The following is a 24,889-nucleotide window of genomic DNA, read 5'->3' on the forward strand; positions in this document are numbered from 1 at the left end:
GCAAAACTTCAGAAGAATGGATGAAGTTAAGTTACTTTATAGCTGGGCCATAAACAAAAGATATCTCTCCATTTCAGTGCAGTAACAGACACAATGTCTCAAACTAGAAGCTTTTTGTATTGACTTTAAATGTGGAGGAATGTAAATTATTTTATGACTTCCACCATTTACAAAGATCTTTGTAAATGGTGGAAGTCATAAAATAATTTACATTCCTCCACGCTTTGTATTTTTGACAGGGAGATGCTAAATTCTGGCGGTTTCTAGCACTGGGGGTTTTCACCTAGGATAGTCAGATGACAAGAAGTGATGTAATGCTGCAAGTATCCCAGCAGTAATATTTGAAATATTAACTTATGAACTCTCTGAGAGAGAGAGAGAGAGAGAGACAGCATTTTGTATTTTGTCTTTGACTGACAACATCAGCTGGAAAACACGCCACATCTGTCTTGCCTTGCTAAGAGTAAGTACGTCTAGGGCACAGTAATTTCTCTGAGATACAGTTAGGAATATAGTGTAGTATAGCTTAGATGTTTTCTTTATTTATATGGGACTGTCCTGCAATGTTGTTTTAAACATTTCCTGTGATTTTGAACTCTGAAGTAACTGTTTATTGACCCCTGAGTCATCCCGGGGATCACTGCAGTGGCTCTACTTGATAGAGGCACTGGGAACTAATGTCGGCGGCACAGTGCCAGGGCATTTCTATTGGCTAGGCTTGTAAAAGGCTCCAGGGCCATTAGCCTAGAACACACCTATGAACCTATATACATACATACACACACACACACACACACACACACACACACACACACACACACACACACACACACACATATATATATATATATTTATATATGTGTGTACACACACACACACACATATATATATCTATATATATCTATATATATATATATTATATATATACATATATATTTACACACATGCATGTATACACATACATATATACATAGACACACACACACACACACACACACACATATATATATATATATATATATATATATATATATATATATATCCATATATAACATATAAAAAAGTGTCGACTCTACATGCCAGTGTTATTTAATTTTTATTTAATTAAAAAAAAAAAATCACAAATCATATTGCAAAAAATCTGGCAGGAATGAAGAGTTTTAATCACTTACCACAGTATCTCTGCTGGTGACTGCTGTACCTGTACATCTTCCAATTATTTTCTCAATGCATTTCTTGTGGATAGCAGCATTGCATTCTTAAAGCAAATGGAAAAAAGGATGAGCTTGCATTATAACCCGATCATTCTAAAGGTCCCATAACAAAAGGCAAACATATTCTAAACATCTTTACAGAAATGGGAATTTTAAATGTTCTCTCTCTAAATTGAAATTAGTAATAGGTCACTTAATTTTTAATGAAATGCATTCATATGGAAAAATCAAGTAAAAAATCCTGTCCAAAAGATAAAACATTTTGTAAAAATTTAAGATACACTATCAGTAATCATAAAGACATTTTCATTAGATGCTTAAAAAGTACCTGTTTATTTTTCTTAAACTTTCACTGGTATGAATGCATATCATGTCATGTCTAGAACATTACACAATTAGTAGAGTCTCTCACTTAATCCCTGCAAATGTCATTGGTGGGAGTGATCCATTCCAAAATCAGATCATATTTTAATTTTATAAGATCGGCACAGCTTTATCCTCTGAAATAGACCAGAAGTGCTCTAGTTTCATTAGTTGTCTTCCACTATTTATCCAGGTGAAATCATATCATCGCAAAGCTAGCAGCTAATGTGAAACATATGACCAACAGTTAATATACAATCTTATTTTCTTGTTCTACCCACACTCCTACAACATTTGATGCTGAAAAGGCAGACTTTCTTGTGCCTGTTCAACAGAAGGGTTATGAATGACAGTTCTCTCCTAGCACTGGGCACACCATGACACAGGAAACATCACTCTCAGTTTAATGAAAAATCCAGTTAACTCAGAGTAAAGGGCAGGAATGACAGCAGAAGGACTGGAATGACACAGCAGAAGGCTACCTTTTGCAATAATGCTGTGTAGTACTGATGGCAACAAGCCACTCAAATAGTCACTGTAGTATTTAGCTCTTTAAATTGTTTCAATAAACATAGAATACCGATTTGTACATCTTCTGCGTAATTCTCAAGATACTTTGCAAGGAGCACGAAAGCAAATGCCCCCACCCCCCATTTCTGAAGTGCATTCTTTATTGATATAAATTTAATGTTGCTTTCCTTTACTAATATTCAACTTTTAAATGCAAGTTTTTTCTCTTCTCACTGAAAGGCTGGATACCTGAATGCAGTTATCGTCAATAAGTCCCTGTGCACTAACACAGACTGGTGACTGTTTTTCTAGGGAAGACTTCATCATTATCATTAACCTGCTTTCCCCTCCATTTTCTATATGGGTTTGGGGGGTGGTCGCATGAACTCTCACCATCTTTCTCAATTCATTGCCACTTGCTTACCTTTTTTCATGGTCATGTCTGACAAAAAAATGCTGCTGTGTTAAATTATAATAAAAGACAAACTATACTTAAGCAGTGTGGCATGCAGTTATGTGACAGAGGATGGGGGATGCACAGTCAGTCAGGGAATGTTATATCTTCTACTGTCTGAAATTAAGGTTTCAGTGCTTATCTGTCACAAGAAATTATAAAATGGTTGTTAAACAGATAAATTAAATATGCAGCTGTAGCATTTACAGTGAAATTCTGCAGCTAATGTCAGTCACACTAAAGCTGTCATACAGTTTTAGTACCATGCATTTACTTAAACACAAAAATACACAAATAAAACTCTGCCAACTGTGAGGAAAAACTCATGTGTGAAGCAACTAAAACAAACAGTGTGATCAGGAAAACTGATTTTCCACCCCCCCCCCCCCCAGAAAAATACTTGTAAATCTAGAATATGGATGGGTATCATAACAGTAAGAAACTCATGGAATTGGGGGGGGGGGTCCTGCTTCTCCTCTAAGTAGCACCCCCACCCTTGGCACTCACCACCACCTATACTACTTCTCACATTTACTACTTATAATGCTGTCAAGCTTGCTTTGAGTATTCTGTGCTTAGAATCAGTTTTAATTTTGCACATACAGATAAACATTTGAAATTTATAATGAAATTATGGTAATGACTAGAAAGTACACTTAAAAAGCATAAGTACAAGTCTCAATTTTTTTCTCTTGAAAACAAAATTTCATTGCCTTCCAGAGCTGTACACCAGCGTAGATGCACTTTGATAATGACATTTTCTAAATATCAAGATCACTTACGTCTGCATTTGTATCCTTGTTTATTAAGTCCCCTGAAAAACAAACAAAACAAAAATTGCTTCAATATTATGCACAAAACTATTTTAGTACTGTTTTTGTTCAATCACATAAATCAGCAAATTTGTCTTGTCAGCAAACTTTAAATGTAAACCATTTCCTTAGTTCTGAATTTCATCTGGCTCATAAAAATTACCTAAATTCAGAAGTAAACATGATCATGACTGAACACTACAGCAGAAGTGGACATCATTAATGGTAATATTCTACAACAAAACATAATATTCCAGTTAAAACAATAAGGAAAAACCCATAGCAAAATAATCTTAATCTTACAAAGACCTTGACATTACTTTTTTTGTGGTCAAGTCATGAGCTTTGTCCAACAGTTCCTTTACCTTTGTCCATTTGTTTTGACAGAAGTTGACATCTCTCTGGTCTAGTCATTTCTGCTCAGGATCTCCCATTAGCCATCTATTCCCCAGCAACATTCAGGCAGTAAGGAAAGGGCCAGCTTTCCAGACCTAGGGTGGGTGCCCTGCCTCTTCTCATAGTAGCATTCCCACCCTTGCACCTCCCTATTGGAAGTATGCCTCCATACACTAACACTAATTTCCCCTTGATGAATACGCACTATGGGAGTCTGGACATGGTTAGCTCAGAACTCCCATGGGGTGAATTACCTAGTGCTTTTACTTGGTGTTACCCATATGACAAGCCACAGCTGCCACCCTCTCCCAGGATGGATGGGTCAGCAGTGGCAATCACTCCCATCCTTCCTGACCAGCTCCTAGAGACCACAAAGTCACTAGTCCCACTCATGTCACCTGCGATACAGTCAGGATTTTATCCTTCTTTGCTACAGAGCTGACTAAGACCATGACATTTTCTATCCTGTACACTAAACTAACAAAAAACAACAAAGAAGGGAAAGGGAAAAATTGCGGATTTGGGAGGAAATAGGATCCCTAGTCAGGTTTACAAAAAATCTGATACACAGAGTAATACCATATAATACCAAACACCTACAACATATACATATAGCTAAATACAAAATGACCGTAAATAATTGAGACAAAGAAACAAGACCCACGAGCCATTGATTTAACAGATCAATTGAATAAAATAAAATAACAGTCGTGTGAAGACACTTACCTCACCATAACAGTACATATGTCTGAACAGTAACCATTTGAATGTATGCAACTCATAACTGTGAGTTCTGGAACAGCAAGACAATGTGCAAAAGTAGAGAAAGGACACAATATATGTATATGCAAGTAGCAAGGGGGAAGTATGGTGGGCTTATTATCCACCAAAATTATTTAAAAGGAGAACAGTGAGTTTTGATATCCACTGTTCTACTGAATCACTGTTTTTTTTTTTTTCTGCAGGACTTACACTTGCATGTCTTGAAATTACAACAGAGAACATGTCTGAACAAGAGGATCACTGCTGTGGGAAATCATATTGTGAAGGGCTTATAAACTAATGTGGACATCAGTCTTCCACAACCAGATCTTTTCAGCTGGCTAATGTACCCAAGTGTATATGGATGTAATCTGATTCTGTGGTTGGTACAAGGCAAATGCTTTTCTCTGTTCCTTTTAGTGGCCAAAGGAAGCTAACAGAATTATACAAGTGCACCTGTGGCAGGATAAAGTAGCCTTAGGAAAAAGCAACTACACACAAAACCATAAAGCTTATTAATATCTATATTTTTCACAGGCTGTATGTTAGGATAAAAATGAAAGTTATGTACTTACCATAATGGCAGATCCATGTCGTCTGTCTCCAACTGGTTCAGCCTGTGGAACTTCAGACTGGATACTGGCAAATTCTAAAGTCTTCAGCCGACTTAGTTCCACCTTCCTTACTCACAACTCCCCACTCATCCTTCAGCTCCCCAGATGGAGTTTGCCCCATGAAAGAATTAATTAAGAGAGAAAAGTACAGTTGTGTATGGGTCTATATTACAAAGCTGAACTCTCAGGAGTCTGAACATTGTAATACCAAACCCAATTGTTTGAAATATGAAAATAGCGAAGCCATGGCACACCGATTTTTTTCCCAGGAAAAAAATTGGTGGGCAGTTCCTCCACTGTGGTACGATCTCAGAGTTGGTATATTTAAGTAGGGTGTGTGTGGGGGGGGCACAGCCCCTCACATTGGGGGGGGGGTGTGGGGCACAGCTCCCCAAATTAAAGTTTAAGTTGTGGGAAGATTCCCAAAGCTGAAAGTAGGGTGGATGGTAGAAGGGAAGGAATAGAAGAACAGGCTTGGACTGATAAGTAGGAGCTAGCATGCCCTGCAGGACTTCAGAATCAAAGCCTGCCTGGGTTTTGGAGAAGAGGCAATTGGTAGTGCTTGGTGAAGGTGTGGACGGAAGTCCAAGTGGCAGCTTCTAGGATGTCCTTGGTAGGGAACCCCTGAGGAAAGCAGTGGAAGTAGACGCTGCCCTAGTGGAATAGCTTCGGACAGGCTTGGGAGAAGTTTTTCCATGGAAGTGGTAGCAGAATTGGATTCAGTGGGATATCCACTTAGAAATGGTTTGCTTGGAAATAGCTTTCCCCTCTGCCCCTGGGGCAAAGCTGACCAGGAGCTGGTCAGTTTTTCTGAGGGACTTGGTTCTATCTAGATAGTATCCAAGTTATTTGTGCACATCCAGTGAATGAAGGATTCTTTCCCTCCTGTTCTGAGGGTTAGGAAAGAAGGTGGGAAGGTGTATAGCCTGATTCAGTGTTACGTCAGACAGCACCTTCGGCATGAAAGAGGGGTTAGCTCTAAGAGACACCCTGTCTGCATGGAAGATAATGAAGGATTCAATGGCCATGAGCGCCTGCAGCTCAGAAATCTTCCTAGCTGAGGTTATGGCCAGCAGGAAGAAGGTCTTCCAAGAGAGGTGCTTTAGTTCTGCTGAGGCAGCTGGTTCAAAACGCTGTAAGGTCAATTTCTCCAAGACATAGTTCAGGTCCCAGGCAAGTGTGGGTGGCCTCTTAGGTGGCCTGATGTAAAATACCCCTCTAAGGAATTGTTTTAGCAGGGGGTGGGAAAACAATGGCTGCAGAGAATGGGCAGAGACAGCCGAGGCATGAATTTTGATGGAAGAGTAAGATAATCCTTTTTGCACTAGCTCCGAGCTCCGCCAGTTAGTCTAGAATCAGAGAGAGATGCCAGGGAGCTGCTTGTACCCTTAGTTTGGCACCAGGCATTGAATCTTTTCCATTTTGCCGAATATGATTTCCTGGTGCTGGGCCTCATGGCCTCCTTAATTATATCCAGGACCTGCTTGTTCAACAGTGGGTTATCTGCCTTTGGGGTATCCATGCGGATAGGTTGACAGTTTGCAGATTGGGATGTAGTACTGACCTTTTTTTCTTGATTTAGAAGTCCTTCTGTGAGAGGCAGATTCTTGGGCAGCTCCTTGGTTGGGCTGAGTACCAAGGGGTACCAATGTTGCCTGGGTCAATTTGGAGCAATTATTATAGCTCTTGGCCCTTCCTCCCTGATCTTTAGCAGTACCCTTGGGATCATTGGCGGGGGGGGGGGGGGAGGCACAGACAAACAGGTTGCTCCAGTGGAAAGAGAGAGCATCCACCTTCCAGGCTTCTGGGTGGAACTCCCTGGTGCAGAACTGGTCTAACTGCCTGTTCTCTACAGATGCAAAGAGGTCTACCTCTGGGGTCATCCAAGTTTGGGTGATGCCCAGGATGACTTTCCTCTGAAGCTGCCACTCATGGGTGTCCAGGACACTTCTGCTGAGGTGGTCTGTTAGGGTATTGTGCTCCCATGGGATGTACTGAGCTATCAGGTGAAGGACCATCATTGAGGCAGTCTGCCAGAGAAGCATGGCTAGATGACAAAATGGGTAGGAGTGTGTTTACCCCTGCTTGCTGATGTATCACATGACTGTGGTATTGTCCGTTTTGATGAGGAGCACCCCTGGTTTCAAGTGGTTCTTGAAGGCTGTGATCGCCCTGAGTACTGCCATCATTTCCTTTAGGTTGATGTGTAGGTCTAGGTCTCAAGTTCCTTGGGTGCATGTCTCCTCTAGGTGTGCCCACCAGGCCTTGTCTGAGGCATCCGTGGTGAGTGTCTCGCCATGGGAAAGAATCAGAAAAGGTAGGCCCTTGTTCAGGGTGCAGACTTCTGTCCACCGTAGGAGTTCCTGTCTTAAGCAGGGAATCAGAGGCAGTTGTAGCTCCAGAGACTGGGAGTGATGGCATCATAGATTGTTTAGGTACCATTGCAGTTTTCTCATGTGCAGTCTGGCTAAGGGCACCAAATGGATTCAGGATTCCATGTACCCCAGAGCCTGAAGGAACTTCCTTGCTGTGAGGTGTGTTCTGTAAGCCAATTAGAAGTATTGGGGCAGGAAACTCTGTTTTTCTGGAGAGAGGAAGGCTCTTTGGGTGGATGTGTCCAGGAGACCTCCCAAGAAGGTGATTTGTCTGGTGGGCTGGAAATGGGATTCTTCCTTGTTGATGGTAAATCCCAGAGAGGTCAAGAGTGCTTGGACAAAGTTGAGGTCTTGCGGGAGCTTTTCCCTGCTGTCTGCCTGGAGGAGGCAGCTGTCCAGATATGAGTAAATCTGGATGTTTTTCTGTCTGCAGAAGGCAATGACAAGGGCTGGCATTTGGTAAAAACCCTGGGAGCAGTAGATAAGCCAAAGGGCAGAGCAGAAAACTGAAAGGGTTGTGAGCCTGCCATGAAGTGAAGGGACCTTCTGTAGGACTCCCTTATAAAAATATGGAGGTAGGTATCCTTAAGTCCAGTTTGACAAGCCATGCACTTGGGGTGAGCATGGGCAAGAGTTTTTGGAGCGTAAGCATTTTGAATTTTGGCACTTGCAGGGAAAAGTTTAGTGTGGATAGATCCAGAACAGGGTGCCAAACGTCCTCTTTCCTGGGTACCAGGAACAATCTTGAATAAACCCCCCAGCTTGTTCCTGGGGTACAGGCTCCACTGCTCCTTGAGCACAGAGTTTCTGAATTTGGTTGAGGGCTTCTTTTGTTGGTATGTCTGGGTACCTGTTATGATACAGCTCTCTTTAAAGGAGAATCTGTATCCTTGGTAAATGATTTTTAGGACTCATTGATCCTTTGTGATGGTTTGTCAGTTGTCTTTGAAAAGGGCTAGCCTTCCTCCTAACCTTTTGGGGGGGGGGCAGAGAAGTCAATGAGAGTCCTTAGGGTAGGGAGTGGACTTAGAACTCCCTGTCCTGGGGGTTGTAGAGGTCCATTGTTTGGGCCTCTGCTGTCCTTGTAGTTGCTGCTTGGGGGGGGGGGTCTGTCCCTGCACCCTTTCCTTTGCACATGTCTGGATTGAGAAGGAAAGGACCAGTGTTTGGTGGGATAGCTTCTGCTGAATCGGTGTGGTTGGAGCTGACGGTAATCTTTAACTGTCTGCATTGATTTGGCTTTGTCCTCCATTTTCTTGATCACCTCCTCAGCCTTAGATCCAAACAAGCGGTCCTTATGTAGGGGAGACATCTAGGAGTTTGGATTTAACATGATCAGGCAGAGGTTGCTCTTTCAGCCATACGTGCCTCCTAATAACTGACCCTGCATCAGCAGCCCTGCTAGAGGCTTCTAGGGCATCATATCCACAGTGGAGGGAATGTTTTGCCACTTGAGAGTTGTGGAGTGTAAGAGTTCCCCTAGCTCTCTGGAAGTTGAACTGTCTGGCAGGGAGGACACTTTCTGCGTTAATAGTTCTAAAATATGTTGCTGATATTTTAACATATGGAACTGGCAGGTAAGAGCTCTAATAGCCAAGGTAGCAGAAGTGTATACTTTTTTACCCCATCTGTCTAGAGCTCTGCTGTCCTTGTCAGATGGAATAGGGTTTTTGGAGGAACTGGCCTTAGCCCCTTTAGGTCCCCTGGGTGATGACTTCTGGGTCTGCCGCAGGATTTTTAAATATGTATTTCTGGGTGTCTGGCACCCTGTGGTACCCGTCTGGCTTTCTAGGTGCACGATGCAAGGCATCAGATGTGAGCTAGACTCCATGAAAACATTCTCCACCATATCCAAAATGGGAGGAATGGCTAAGGGTTTATGCTGGGGAAGGTCCAGACACTCCCTTAGCCTTTTCTTATACTGGGGGTAGTTCTGAGCTTCCCAATAGAAGTATTTCCTAAGGATGTGTAAGGTCTCTCCAAATGTTATGTCCTCGGGGGGGGGGGTGGTGGTGCAGATGGAATGGATTCCTCTGCATCAGAATCCTCAAAGGTGGTAAGGGGCTGCTGTTCATTGTCTGAATCCAAAAAGTCAGATTCTTCAGCGTCCGGTTCTGACAGAATCTCTGGGCAAAGGGACAATCTTTACTCTGGTATTCGGGCTGGCTGAGGGCTACCCAGCAGGGGTAACCCACAAGTGATGACTGCAACAATGAAACACAAAGAACATCATATCATTCTGAAAATGCACCCTCTCAAAAATGGATTACGGCAACCAAGGAATGTGAGATTCCAGAAAGTGGGAACAAATGACCTCCAATGTCCAGTCATCTCACGAGGAAAGACTTGTGAGGTCAAAAAGAAAAGAGGAGTACAGGAAGGCTGAACCAGAAGGAGACAGACATGGATCTATCGTTCTGCAAAGTACATACCTTCCATATCGGATGCCATTTGCTCAGTCTGGCTTCAACCTGTGTGACACAGTCCCCAGCCACAAAAAACTCAGAAGGAACTAGGGAATGAAAAAATACAATCTGACAGCCACTTGGACAGAGTTACTTTAGACACAGGTGAGTCCAGCTTGGATTATGAGAAGACAAACAATTGACTGGATTTTCTAATAGCTTTGGTATGGTCCAAATAAAATCTCAGTTGTCTATGAACATCTGAACAATGCATGAGGTATTCACCTTTGCTGGAGAAATTGGGAAAAAACACAGGAAGCTGAAAACAGCTGTTAAGGTTACTCTTGGAAGCTACCTTTGTGAGAAATGAAGGATCCGTATGAAGAGAGATCGTCTTTATGGAACACTAACTAAGGAGATGAAGAATCAAGAGCTTGCTACTCTGAAACCCTTCCTGCAGAAGTAACTACCTCCAAGAGTGAAGTTTTTTAAGACAACAGCTTCAAGTCTGAAGTAGCTGAAGGTTGAAATGGTGGGCTTGCAGAACCAAGGGCAGATCCTAGGGAGGAACCAGATCCCATACTGGGGGATAGAGTAAAAATGTACTTTTGAGGAATGCCTTGGACATCTTGGGGTCAGCCAGAGGTGCATTATCTCAGCCAACATGAAACCTAGGAATGACAACCAACTGCACCTGACTGAAACAGTTCATAAAGAAAATCCAAATGGATTCCAAAGGGGTGGAGAAAGGGTATAGTCCCCAAGACTACGCTCACAGGACAAACCTTTTCCATTTACTGGAATACATTTTTCTAGTGGACTGCTTTTGAAAAGATGACAGTATATGAACTACAACCTGTGAAAGCCTGGGATTTCTGGTCATCAAGGGAACTGGAGGAACCATGCTCAGCTTGAGGGACTGAAGATTGGGGGATCCAAGCCTGCTAGATGAGAAATAAGATCCAGAATGGGATCCAGAACCTTTAGGGGGGGGGTGTACTTCAGAAGAGACCAAAGGAAGGAAAACTAATGAGGATCACTCTAGCTCTGCATTGGGATGCTTTCTGTGGAAACTTTATAATCAAATGTATTGGGGAACAAGCGTAAAGAAGTCATGGTGGCCAAGTAAGCAACAGAACATCCCTGGGTGATTGTTCTGGAGGGGGAACAATGGTGTAATAGCTGCTGCACTTGGTGTTGGATGGCAAGGCAAATAGGTCACAACACAGACAGCTTCATAACTGTGTGCTGGTGGCTTTGGAGTTGCAAGCACTGACAGGGCCTGAGCCCGAAGGCCAAAAACTCTGGAGTTCGGGAGCCTTGCGATTTGGTTGATCGTGTCCAAATGACACTCTATAAATGCTACAATTTGTACAGGCTGAAGGATCAATTTTGGATAACTAACTGTGATACCAAAGCTGTTGCTCAGTAGGAGTAAGGAATCCCTAGCCAGATCAACGATGCTCTTGTGGGGGAGGCGAGGGGACAATCATCCAGGTATGGAAAGATCTGGAATCCCTGCAGCCAGAGTCAGCCTGCAACCACTGCCATGCACTTGGCAAACACCCAGAGGGTGTGGTGAGACCAGATGCCAGGGCCCTGAACTGGTAATGACTGGCCCCCAGCTGGTAGTGTAGAAACCTCCTGGAATGCCTGTCTATCTTGATGTGATAGTAAGTGTCCTTGAGATCTATCAAACACATTAAATTGTCCTTCCTCAGCACAAGTAAAATGGACTGCATTGTGACAATCTGGAATTTGGTGTTTTTGACAACAGATTTTATTTGCTTAAATCCAATACTAGACTGAGGTCTTTTCTTTTATTTGGAGCTAAGAAGAACCTTGAATAGACCCCAGATCCTTTTTTCTGTCTGGTGGGATCTCCTGAACAACTTGATTTGTAAGCAGCCGGCAAATCTCTACAGCTGTGCAGAGGCTGTGATGTGATGGAATATCTGGAAGACATTTTGGGTGACAATTTGGAACTTCTAAAAAGGGAATGTAATAATCTCAGGATACAACTTTCAGCATCCAGACATCTGAGATGATGGCCTCCCAAGCTTTTGGGTGGAGAACCTGATGATCTCCGACTTCCTCCAGAGAAGAACAGTCAGGCAACTCTTCAGAATTGCTGAAGGGGCCTGCTGGAAAATGCCTTGTGAAAGCTCCGATTCTCTGGACCACTCCTGCCCCATGGATGGCATCCATTACAATCTCCCGCTCCTCAGAAGGAACTCTAGAGGAGTATCCTGGGAAGAATATATTCTGAAGAAGAGATGCTTATGCCCCATCTGATTCCTACAAAAGCTCCAATGTGGGGGGGGGGGTAGCAAAGTGAACTCCAATGGCAGTGTGCCTTCCCTTCCTATTTGCTTCTTGTCAGAGTGTCTTTAACTTTTGGCCCAAACATGGAGGACCCAAAAAGTGGGCCATTAGTATTAGTAAAGGATGCCTTGAAACAGTCTGTGAAGCTACAAAAATGCATTCAAGTGTGGTGCCACATGGCGATACCAGAGCTTGATGCTCAAGATGCTCCATCGGCCTCTTTCAAGTTAAGTCTCATGGAAACATTGGTCCAGTGTCTTCTGCGTTTCTGGAGACTAGTATGTTTTGAGGGTACTCTTCAGACACTAGGTCTGGTTGAAGTCTTGTCAAGTGTGACAGGTAATTAAGGGTTCTCAGTGCAAAAGTGGTTGAGGCAAAAGAATGCTTCCCTAAATGATCCAATGCCGGAGACTCTCTTTTCAGGGGATGGGACAAGGAGTTCTCTTCAGAAATCTCTTTCTTGCTGGCTGCTGCCACCACAATGGTATCGATGGCCAGACCCTTGATCCAATGTGACCTACCCCAGGGGGCAAGAACCTTATTCAGCTTTCTGGGAATGTCACTGTGTTGATTTGCTTCCATGCCCTCCTGGATACCAGGGCTATAAGGACACCCGGAAGGGCAACCACCCAGTGCGTGTATGGACCTATGCCAAAGGCCTCCAGAAATTCTGACTCCTCAGGAGAGGGTGTCCATCTACCTAACTACCTAGAACGACAAAAAACAGAAAAGAGTACAAACTAAGGGTAAGGGAACAGCAAACTCTTACAAAATCACTATGCTAACTTTTCAAAAAAAGAGAAAGCAAAGCAGAGTCAAGATCAAGCTGCAAACCTGAATGGCAGCAAACTAGATCTGGGGAGCTGAAGCAGGAATGGAGAGTTATGGATAAAGGAGACAGAGCTAAGTGGGCTGCAGTCTTTAGAATTGGCTGGTGTTGGATCCGATGTCCCACAGGTTGAAGCCAGATGAAGCACACAAAATCAGATGTGTAATTTGACTAACACAGTTATGAAAACCATAGTAAAATTCCATAACACTGAAAACAGAAAAACAAACACTGCACAAAGTAGACAATAACCCCCCCCCCCTAAAAAAAGGTGATAGAATATGAATGCCTATTCGGTAGTTATCATATTTCAAATCTCCTGATCTCCTGTTAGGATAATCATCCTCACACAACTGTATTATGGGACAAGTACTACTTCAGGAAAGCATAATATGATCAGGAAAGTACCATGCGGTAGAGCTTCAGATGCTCCTCTTCTGGATTCAACAGTCAACATCTAGGTGCAAATGAACACCCAAGTGTCAGCCTCAAAAATACTTTTGGTAGATATATTTTTAAAGAGGCCTTCAGCTGCAGCTACGGAACAGGTGAAGTGTGCTCTAACCTCTCCATGGGCAGGTTTATTATACTTATCACAACAAAAAGTAATGTGATTAGCTAACTACTTTGACAAAGTCTGCTTTCCTTGTCAGTGTCTCTGCTTCCCCTTTATTTTTCTTCTGCCAACATAATATCCAAGGGTGCTGGGGACACATCTCTACAATGCCAATTTCTTTCATCTTTGCTTTGTTTTCTATTTTAGGGTAGACGGCAGGTGACTTTATAGACATGTCCAAATACCACTTTGGGTATAGATTTCTTCTCAAAAGACACCCTGCCCTTGTGGAAAACTGCATGAGGCTCTTTACACATCAAAGACTGTGTATAGAAAACCTTCTAGTGGAGGTGAATTTCAGTAAGAAAAGGGTTTCCAGGAAAGAACTTTGGGTCTGCTGAAGTAATGCACTGTGAGGGGTCAAATTTTCAATAAAGTTAAGACTCCAAGCAGGAGTTATGAATGTCTTGTGAGACAGAAATCTAAAATCCTTTTCAAAACTGTTTTAATGTCTGCATTAGAAGCGATGGGTGGTCCAAAAGACAAGAAGGGAACAGATAACCGAGAAATGTACTTTCACACAGAAATATGACAAACCAGTATTGACTAAAATTACTTCAATACAATTTGTGACAAAACATCACAAACTGTAACCATTGTGTGACACCAGTGAATAAAGATGGTTCACATATTGAGGTAAGACTTTCTAGAATTAAGTCTCTTAACATTTTTTTATACTAGAAATTGTCTCTCACACATAAAGATGCACCTGAGGTATCAGATTGTAATCCCTCCATGCTGTAAGGCTGAGAAACATGACACCTGCAGCAACCCTAGGCCTTCTTGCTGCGACAGCTTTGGAAAGGCAGTGTTAAAGGTTGTTGCTCTAATATTTGTGTCAGAACACTGAACCATGCTTGCCTTAAATAACAAGGTAGAAACTTGCTTTTACTACCTTTACAATGTCTAAATGGGATGAGGGCGTTGCACAAAATGTATGCAAACGCCTCTAACTCCAGTCAGATACAAAGGCATTGGCCACTGCTGCATGCTAGTAAGGTAACATGGCACAACATAATAGCAGTTTACTGCTTAGAGGAAATGCAAACAGATTCATTACTGGACAGTATTTTCTTTTCATCACAGCTAGGAATGTGTTCAGTCCCATCTGTACTTGTGGGAGACAAACTTCCCTACTGAAAGAATCTGCTAGTGTATTCTTTTGACTTGGAAAATAACTGGAAGAATTAGGTCTATCTTGACTGCCTATCCCAAAATTATTACTGCTAGTCTGCAATCAGGGTATGAATGTGTGTCTCCTTGTCTCTTTATGTATCTCAATACTGCTGTGTTATTGGTTACAATCAGCAAGGCTCTAGGTTGAAGTTCTTACTGGAACATTGTCTGAGCTAAATGGATTGGTAATATCTCTTATGTTTTTTTTTTTACAATGAGCCAAATTTGCTGTGTGTAGTGAAGGTGTGGATCCCAGACCATGAAGCAAATTTTACAATATGTCGTGTAAAAACCTTTCTAAAATACATTGCTGATGTTGCTGATACCCTAGCAGAATATGTTGCTATTGCGTCTTATGAAAGTGTAGTCGTACTTGTCATAGCAAAATGCAAGGCAGTGAGCTAACCACTTTGGTAAGGTCTGTTTATTTAGGTTTAGGTCTTATTTCCACTTTTGGGAGTGACTACATTCACTAGAGGATACAGTGTCTCCTCTTTACTAACAAGGAACCATCAGCATCCGAGCTGTTTCGCTTTGCTTTATCTTAGGTTCTTAGATAAGTACTAGGCAATCAGTCTGCACACCATTACAAGCCTAGCAAAAAAATCCTACGCAAAAGTTACAACTAGTTCAAGGAGGGCAAGACAAGATAAACACTGGGAGAATTTGAAACTGCCCATCCTATTATCTAGGCTGACCTTGAAGGTTGCTTGATGTGTAGTGGACGTTTGTTCCAGAACTAAGGAATACACTGGTATATGACTCTATGTTGCCAACATGTCTTATTTATCTGCAGATGAAGGCTTAGTTCCTTTAGCAGAGTATTTGAGATACCATTAGTTCTGAGAAAGGACAGAAGGTCAAATAGGGTTGGATTTTCGATGGCCCAAAAGGCTAGGCACAGAGCTCCACTAAGAAGCAGAGGACAGAGAAAGGCTGACAGTTTCTCCTGATAATTAAGATTTTTGAGGCCACTGACCTTTTGTTTAGAAATGATTCTCTGAGGTCTCTCAAGTTACGCGATATGTTTAGACAAACACATGCTAAAAGGTATATTATATTCAATAATTGGTGTGATAAGATAGGAGTAAAGGAGAATTAAGACTTCTTTGGATATAGTAGAGATGCTTTTGGAAATTAGATGAGACAAATAAAAGGCATTCCATGCTACTGTGGAGACATGCTGGTCAAATAAGTAATTATTAATAAGAGTGCCTAAATCCCCTTAAAACAGTGTCTGTCTTAAGAGGTGCATCACCTATATGGTCAATGAAACTGTTTTGTTTATCAGAATGAACTATGCTAAATATTTTTACATTTAATTTGAGCCCATTTCACTTGCACCCGCTGTTAGCATGGTCTAACCCATTCTGGATCAACTGTGAGTCAATTGGAGATTGAATAACAACACCCAGTTTACAGTCAATCTATAAACTTAGTTAACCACAGGCCAGGAGTGCTGGTCTTAAGGTTTGAGAAATAAATGTCAAATAGGAGAAGACCCAAAACTGAGTCCTGTGGTACATCACTTGTAACCTTTTTGCTTTCAGAAGTGGCACTTGTGACTTTAACCAGATGGGTTAACCACATAGGTTCTGTCAGAGAATCATTTAGCTATCCACTGGACAATATAAGGACTTAAATTCAGATTTATAAGTCTGTCAATAATGCCAGCACTGGGAATACTGTGAAAGACATTGGCCAGGTCAAGATATGCTATATGTACTGCATAATCACTATCTACTGCTTCAGTTACTTTTTTCAAATAAATTAATGAGGTTAAAAAGGCAGGACCTTCCTTTGACAAAGCCATATTAATGGGGATCCAGGGATAAGACATTTTCAATGTCTAGATCAATGCGGTTTTTACATATGAGGCTAGTGAGATGAATGGGTCTACAGTTACCATGGTCAGTGGTTGGGCCACCCTTATGTAATGGGATTACAATGGTTTTCCAGGCTTCAGGAATGCAACCAGTGGAGATGCTTAAATTAAAGATGCTAAGTAGGGGCACTGACAATCGGGCAACATGGTATGTTACCCTGGACCATGGATGCAGTATTCTTAGTTTTTGAGAGAAATATGAGAATCTGTTCTACAGTAATTAAAGAGTGGATGCGATAGGGAAACCTTTGGAATAACTATAACTGTGGGTGGTGTAAAATTTACACAATTTGTTAGCTAGGATATTAGCTATTTCCTTTGGGTCAGACAGCACAATATTCTGGACTAGCTCTAAACATTGCTGGGTGTTCGTTCTTAATTTTATCATATAGTTAAAGTAGGATTTGTAGTTATTTTTGGTTTTAGTGGCTATTTAAAGTTTATACTCAGCTTTTAGCTTCCTAATGGTCCCTTAAGTTACTTGTTAGGTTGCTTAACTGTGCTCTTAAGGTAGGTAGAAGGAGACCTCTTATAAGCATTAAGACGTTTCTTTCGCTTGTTATATAGTAAAAATATTAATAGCAAAATATCTAAACTCAAAAACATCTAAATATAAAATATTGACAAAATCTAACCAAAACAAATGTTTTTGCAAAAGGGGCGAGTACAAGCTCGCTGCCCCTCCACACTTCCAGCTAATTATATATACCAACTCTGAGGTCCCACAACAATGGTGAAAGGGCATAAACCATTCGCTAGTATAGTTTATTTAGATGTTTTTGAGTTTAGGTATTTTGCTGTTGATCTTATGCTATTTAGATCATTTCTATTACTCCAATTTTTTAAACAAGAAACATCTTTATTAAATTATCACTGACACAGGCAATCATACATTTATATACATGAAAACAAAGCATACTGACATAATCTCAGTTACAAACATTATACACCACAAACCACAATGACATAATTTTAGTTGCAAACATTATACCTCACTAATAATCTACCCAATTGTTGTCAGCCAAACATTACATAGCTCATTCAAATCCTGCCTTCTTTTAAACCTCAGTCCTCCCCTGTATGTACTGTTCCCACAATTCACATTTTTTTCTATGTAATTTGCTCCTATCCTTTTCTAAAGATCCCAATTCCAATTATTTTAGCTCTGTTACTATACTCACTACTTCTAGTATATTTGGTTTAGACTCTGATTTCTACTAATTGCTTTTCTTGGCAGCCACCATAACTACATTCAGCAAGGCTTTACCATGTCTAGGTAGTTCTGATTCTGTATCACAGCTCAGAAAAATCATTTCCCTAGATACACCAATTTGCTCACCAAGCATCTCCGATAGAATAGTCTGCAGGGAATCTTTAAAGTCTGCCAACTCATTACACTCCCATAAAATATGTTCCCAGTTACTTCTTTCTTCCCCATCACACCTCCAACATTTGCTGTCTACCAGAGGAAAAATTCTCGAGTCCACCTGGGGTATAAAAAATACCTATATAAACATTTCCAAGCAAAAATCCTACATCTTCTAGATTTTGTTGCATATTTGGGAGACATACATATATATCATCCTTTGTTTCTGTGTGAATTGCTTATCCAATCTCTCTTCCCAATCCTTTCTAATCTCCTCTGATTAATTCTTATAGTTATCATGCAGTATTTTATATGTTCTATTAATTATTCCTTTTTTAACAGCAGTTTCTATTCTAGATTCTACTACAAACTCGACCAGTGCTGGTCTTTCATTTAGGGCCCCCTATTTCTTTCGCTTTGCCTACACTCTGATATCAGTCCTTGATAGGGAAGGCAATCTCTAACCTGCAGTCCAAATAAATTATTGGTGTCTTCCCATTCTATTACCTTTCCCTCTCCAGTTATTTATTCCCAATACCTTGGTTTCTTTGTAGGTTTTCACTGATAAATTCCAGCCCCTTCTTGCCTATTATTTGTATCCCTAATTGCAGTCATCCCTATCAGCAGAATCTCCTTTTTCCATTCCCATGTTGGCTTGGATCTTAGAATATTTTCTGCTACTTTATGAGTATACTATTCTGTATGATTACTGTTATTCTTCATAAAGGTCTGCATCCAAAATCCCAGTCTCTTCTTGTTTCTTGAGCCCACCCCTGTTTATCATCCCTTTCCACCTTGAATTATAGGTTTCTGCTTGTGCTATGTATAGGAGCCTTAAATGCGTAGCTCTGAAATACCCTATCAAATTGAGTATTCCAATTTACCCTCTTCTATTGGAAGACTCAGCTTATCCCAATTGACTCTTGCTATCTTTCCCTCCCATATATGATACTTTAACTCTTTATTAATTGCTATCCACAACTTCTCCTCTGGTTGATAAAACTATGCCCGACCTGTGTATAAAACTAAAGTGACTAAAAACATTTTAACTGCTTATATCTTACTATCCATATAACAGAGCTTCCAATTTCTCAGTTTTTGCATTATCTTTTGTTTAGTGGAGGTACAGCTACCCTCCCTAAAATCCTGGGTTCTATTTGTGACTCAATTTGCTATCCAGTGAGTGACAGAGGGGTTTACATTTAGTTTGGAGAGTTTATCTATAATATCAGTGTGTATGATGGTACTGAATGCCATTGTCAGGTCTAGATATGTATATGGTAATGATTTGGCTGCTTAAGTCTATAATTAACAAGCTCTGTCTGACACCTCACATTTGTGTAAGGGACTGAATGCTGCTGTCAATCATTCATTGGGCACAAAGCCTGTTTGCAGGGTGATAATGATAACCTCTGTAGAAGGTCTGACTAGTCAAGTTTTAGGCTGACCAGTAGGCAGCCCAGTATGTTATCCAATCCTACAGAAGTACTGCTCCTGGTCTTGGATAACACCTTGATGACTTGTTCTTGGGAGATAGGAAGGGGGAGAAGATGGAGGTATGTGATATGGGAATATAGGAGGGGGGTGAAGTTTGAACTAAAATTGTTTGTAGTAGATTGGCTATGTCTTCTGGGTCAGTATATGTGATATCCTTTACTATTAGCTCTGTGCACTGTTTCTGAGATTTCTAACAAATTTAAAGAATGGTTATCCTTTGCCTGGGTGGCTGTTTTATCTCATATCTGGCTTGGGTTGATATGATCAGGGTCCAGAATTCCTTGTTAAGAGTAGCAAAAGCATTACAGGCATCTTGAGAATTAGATTTGCTTTATATGCAATGAGTTTCCTTCTAATAATATACAGCATGCTTATATTAAGTTTACACTGCAGAGATTTACTTTGTTTTTGGCACTGTACTTAGTTCTAAGGGGGACAGATGCATCTATGCAGCTACTTACACGTACACAGAATTTGATGGTAAAGGATTATGCATACACAGTGTGGTCATCAAGATGGAAGGGGCTTTTTACTTCATAATTCCAAGGCTTCCACTTACAAGTCTTAGAATTATGACAGGGAGCCATGCAAAACCATCTGTTTAACTTTACCACCACTACGCAGATTTATGAAGATGACGCATTAACAGTACAAAACAATTTTTTAAAAAACATTGGCTGTGCCCATGTAATAACCCAGACTAGTTCTCTCTGACACTCAACTAGTAGCTTTCTCCACCTGTATTACTAGGTGTTTTTTTTTCTTTTTCTTAGTCTAAAGAATTTGCAAACTCACACCCACTAAATTTCCACCTCCACTGGTACTTATGAAGTCAAGCTCCCCATTTTTACTTCATAATTCCAAGGCTTCCACTTACAAGTCTTAGAATTATGACAGGGAGCCATGCAAAACCATCTGTTTAACTTTACCACCACTACGCAGATTTATGAAGATGACGCATTAACAGTACAAAACAATTTTTTAAAAAACATTGGCTGTGCCCATGTAATAACCCAGACTAGTTCTCTCTGACACTCAACTAGTAGCTTTCTCCACCTGTATTACTAGGTGTTTTTTTTTCTTTTTCTTAGTCTAAAGAATTTGCAAACTCACACCCACTAAATTTCCACCTCCACTGGTACTTATGAAGTCAAGCTCCTCATTGCCTGACTTGACTCTACAAGGGATGGGTAATAGTAACCTAGAATATCAACTACACTGTATTTTGAACTGTTATCTATTCACATGGTAGCCAAGTGTATCTAAAACAATTGTGAAGTATTTTTTGTGTATTTGCATTAGGAAGTGTATTTATCTGTATGTAAATGAATGTGTAACTTTTTCCTCTGTGGAGCTTTTCTCCCCGGGCCTCCGCTGAAAATGGACATGTATCCAGTCGGACCACCCCGGTCAACAAATGTAAAATAAATAAATAATAAAATGAAAGTTATGTTAGACTGACACTAATCTGCAGTACCTTATTATTCAAGACCGCTTGATTAGGATGATCTAGTAACAGTACAAGTTCTGCTACATTGCCATTAAAACCATTTGCTACAGCAGTGATTTTACATATACTGAGAGAAGAAGGTGAATATTTGCTTCCAATTGGTGTTTTTTTATATCCCCACTCACTAAGCAAGTGTGTCCATATGTGGTTTGATTTTTTTAAGTGTAACACCACATTAATTTTGCTATTGATGTTTCAGTGATACAAGTTACAATTATATATTATCGAACAAGGTTAACAATGGCATTGCATATTTTTCTCACCAGACAAACTCCCTGCAGACAGAACAGAATGTGGGCTGTCTAAAAAAGGTGGCTTGAAATTCGTGATTCTTTATGTAGTGAATCTTGGCTTGTTTGATAGCACCTCTTCTCCTGTTTAAGGTGACTACATTCTCTCCATCATTTGATGGCATCTTGCAATCTAGGAAGAGAGAACACAAATTAAAAGGAAGAAAACATTCTCATAACAATGACCTACAAACATTAATAAAAGACGACAGGATGTTTGTAAAAGTGCAACCAAACACATATGTAACAACACATATACACATGTAAACTGCACTACGAGACCATCAACCTGGCAGATATGGAAACAGTACATTTAAATCCCCAGCAACAGTGCTTCCTTCTCAGAAAGAGTGAGATACCACTGGTTAGAGAAGCAATTGCAAAAGCAAAGAGATTGCGTCAAAGAAGGAACTTGTACAATAGCAAGAACGTGATCACATCTCAGCAAACTGACAGAATCAACAAGACCTACTGAACACAAAATCCAAGACAGCATGAATTTAAAAAATGTCTTTGCTTACATACACCAACCTTATTAATCCCTTATTTTTCTAACATACACAACCTCATGCCATCACCACCCTTAACTTCCATTAGCACACACACTTCTACTACACCACACAGTTCTACAGCTCAAAGCTATGTTATCATGGCTCCAAACTTGTACAGGACTTCCTACATAAATATCAACACCCACATCCCACTTACACATACTACACTTAAAACATACATCAAATAAAATTGGCACTCATTACTACCACAAACTTCCAACACTAACATTAAGTTGTGATACACATCCAAACCCAGGTAAAAAATAAATAAATAAATAACCCACTCTTCTCCTCCACTGCCCCCCAACTGAAGCTCTCAGATATTTTTTTTGTTTAGAATAAACCTCAGTAGTATTTACAATAACATACCACAATTCCATGCCTGGATAGTCTATTATTCCCCTGTCACAGTAGTTAGAACTGAAACATGGCTTATAGAGGAAACACAAGATGATGAAATTACACCCCCAGGCTACGTCATTAAAACAGACAAAAGGAAAAAAGCAGACGGAGTAGCAGTAATCCTCAAAAATATTTCCTCTTCTGCTGTCAATCTACTTTATTTCAACAATGCAGAAGTGCTTTATCTACTAACAAACTTAAAATTTGTATCACAACAATTTATACTCCTCCTGTCAGCAATATTGGCACTGCAGAACTCTTCAACAGTCTATCTCTGAAAATCCCACAAGAATTAATACTAGGTGACCTTCACATCAAAAGTCTCTCTACAAACCTACGCTACCCAACTAATGTCATAACTTTATTCAGCATCACCTAAATCATCATCACACGTACTTGCTACAGTAGTAGACATTCTTAATGTCTGGATCCTCACCTCTTCCCCCAACATTACAAAACTCACTAAGTGATCACCTCCCTACAGTCACTATAAGAAATCATAGCAACGTGGAAAAACAACGCTGCTATAACCAAGTTCATAATCTGACATCCTTCCAAAAAGAAACTTATAACTTAAACTTCTATAACTGGAACATCTTACAAATACAATCCCTATATGAAGTGGTATCGGAATGAACTTGCTGCCATCAGAAATAACAGTCAAATCTAACTATGCTCTCTGTGTCTTTTTGGAAATGAAACCCTGAGCCAGTTCCAGTAAACTACTCCTATCCAAAGAAACTTGAAGAGGGAGCAGATGCATGCTTGGTTTTCTGTTTCTTTTTGACAGGAAAAATGGGGCTGTTGCCCCAGGGATGGGCACAGCATTCTGATACAGAATATAAAGTTTCATTGTTTCCTCTCCCACGACCAGCAGTGGCTCTCCCCCCAGTGACGGGACAATAGCAGCCACAGAGGAAGTGGCTAATCCCCAATCCATAGTGACTGTAGGTGCTACACCAGAGGGTTCCGGGTAAATAATGAGTGGTTTGAGCTACATAAATGGCCACAGCAGAGTTGACCACCTGCAGCTGGGGCAAAATGCTAGCCTACTGTTCTGGCAAAAGCTGTTTGCTTAACTTTTTCTTTTTGTGGCTAGAAGGACCGATCATGGGACCGGCAATCTGTTCCATGATCAATCCAAATTGGTGCCTCCTTCCCAGGAAAAATTAGCAGAAAACACCGCTAAAACTACTAGTCCACAAAAGTTACTTTTTTGAAAAAGAAAAAAAAAAAGAAAACACAGGAAAAAGCACTTTAAAACACTACAGCAGTTCACAACAGGAAAAAAAAATTCCACACAGAAAATATGTTTTCAGTTAGTTTACACTACTTTTAAACTGACAACAAAATGCGTGCTCCATTTAAAAGACTGTTATAGGCCTGAGGCAGTCCATTAAAACACAACACTCCTAATTTTAAAATAACTTTCCTGAAGAGGAAAGGAATAAAAATACAATAAAGTTAAGAAAATGGAAAGTTTTTCCCCCAAAGGGAATTTATCTGCCCAGCAGAGAAAAGTGAAAGCCAACCATTAATCCTCAAGTGCCTCAGAGGGGCGTACCCTTTTGGCAGCAGTAAAGCTCTGAAGGGCCCAAACTTGTCTTTAGACAGCACAGCTTGTGCTGCCTGATAGTTTGGGAACATCAAAGGTGCCCTGAAGCCTTGGAAGCTGGCCAGCTGTTATATCATTGGCAGATTCTAATCATTACAGCTAAAGCTACTTCAGTAGTGTTTAATATGAAGAAGATCCAGAGTCATCATAAAAATGCTTTACGTGTAAACAGAGGTTCATAGAAGAACATACTATGCAGCATAATCCCACCAAAAACCGACTGGTTTGCAAGCTGCCTGCAAAACAGATTTTAAAAATTCTCAGTTGCAATTAGAAAAGAGTGGGGAATCTCAGGGCTTAGTTCTGGGGGTTTTGCTGCTTTCTCTTTTCTTAAAAACATTAGCAATAGATCTTTCAAATATGAGCCAATGTATGTATGCCAATGAAATGATAATCTGGGCCACTAACCAATCTGTCTCAAAAAATGACTGTAAAGCTCAAATGCAATTTGACAGATTTATGCAAACAGCAAACTTGGGAAGATAAACAGACTGATACCCCAAACAGAACATGGCCAGGGGAAGAACAACTAAAGCATCCCTACACCACAGGGGGATGCACATAATTGGTACATAGAGTAGAGGTTATCCGAACACTGATTATCTGAAATGTCAGTTACCTGAACCAGCCTTCCAAAGTTTTCAGGTAAGAAAAATCATAAAGACTGAAATGTAAACATTATACGCATTTGCTTAAGCATGTTTTTTGAGCTTGTAGCCAGCTCTTGTGTGAAAAATATTCTTTACTGTCCACTGGAATTGCTGAATGGTTGAAAAGTGTATTCCTACATGCAGAAAAGATTTTAGAAGCTTTTTTTAAATCCGGTTCAATTATATGTTTGATTATCCAAACTACCCTAGGTCCTAGTTAGTTCAGATAATTGACTCTCTACTGTAATTTCAAGTACTTTTCAGTCTGGGGT

At 40.5% G+C, this 24,889-nt stretch overlaps 1 protein-coding gene across 5 annotated transcripts in view; it reads right to left on the reverse strand.

Annotated features, from left to right (window-relative positions):
* The window catches only part of PRKCD (protein kinase C delta), a 2,080,121-nt gene that overhangs the window by 902,363 nt on the left and 1,152,869 nt on the right, over nucleotides 1-24,889 (reverse strand). For all 5 annotated transcript variants that reach the window (XM_044078172.1, XM_044078174.1, XM_044078171.1 and 2 more), the window contains 3 exons: nucleotides 21,373-21,532; nucleotides 3,324-3,355; nucleotides 1,173-1,258 (listed from right to left, as the gene is read on the reverse strand). In XM_044078172.1, coding sequence (XP_043934107.1) covers nucleotides 1,173-1,258; nucleotides 3,324-3,355; nucleotides 21,373-21,532 — 278 coding nt within the window. The remainder of the gene's footprint in view (nucleotides 1-1,172; nucleotides 1,259-3,323; nucleotides 3,356-21,372; nucleotides 21,533-24,889) is intronic.

The sequence above is a fragment of the Protopterus annectens genome, chromosome 7.part0, assembly GCF_019279795.1.
Source record: "Protopterus annectens isolate FY-2018-M chromosome 7.part0, PAN1.0, whole genome shotgun sequence".
Taxonomy (NCBI): domain Eukaryota; kingdom Metazoa; phylum Chordata; order Ceratodontiformes; family Protopteridae; genus Protopterus; species Protopterus annectens.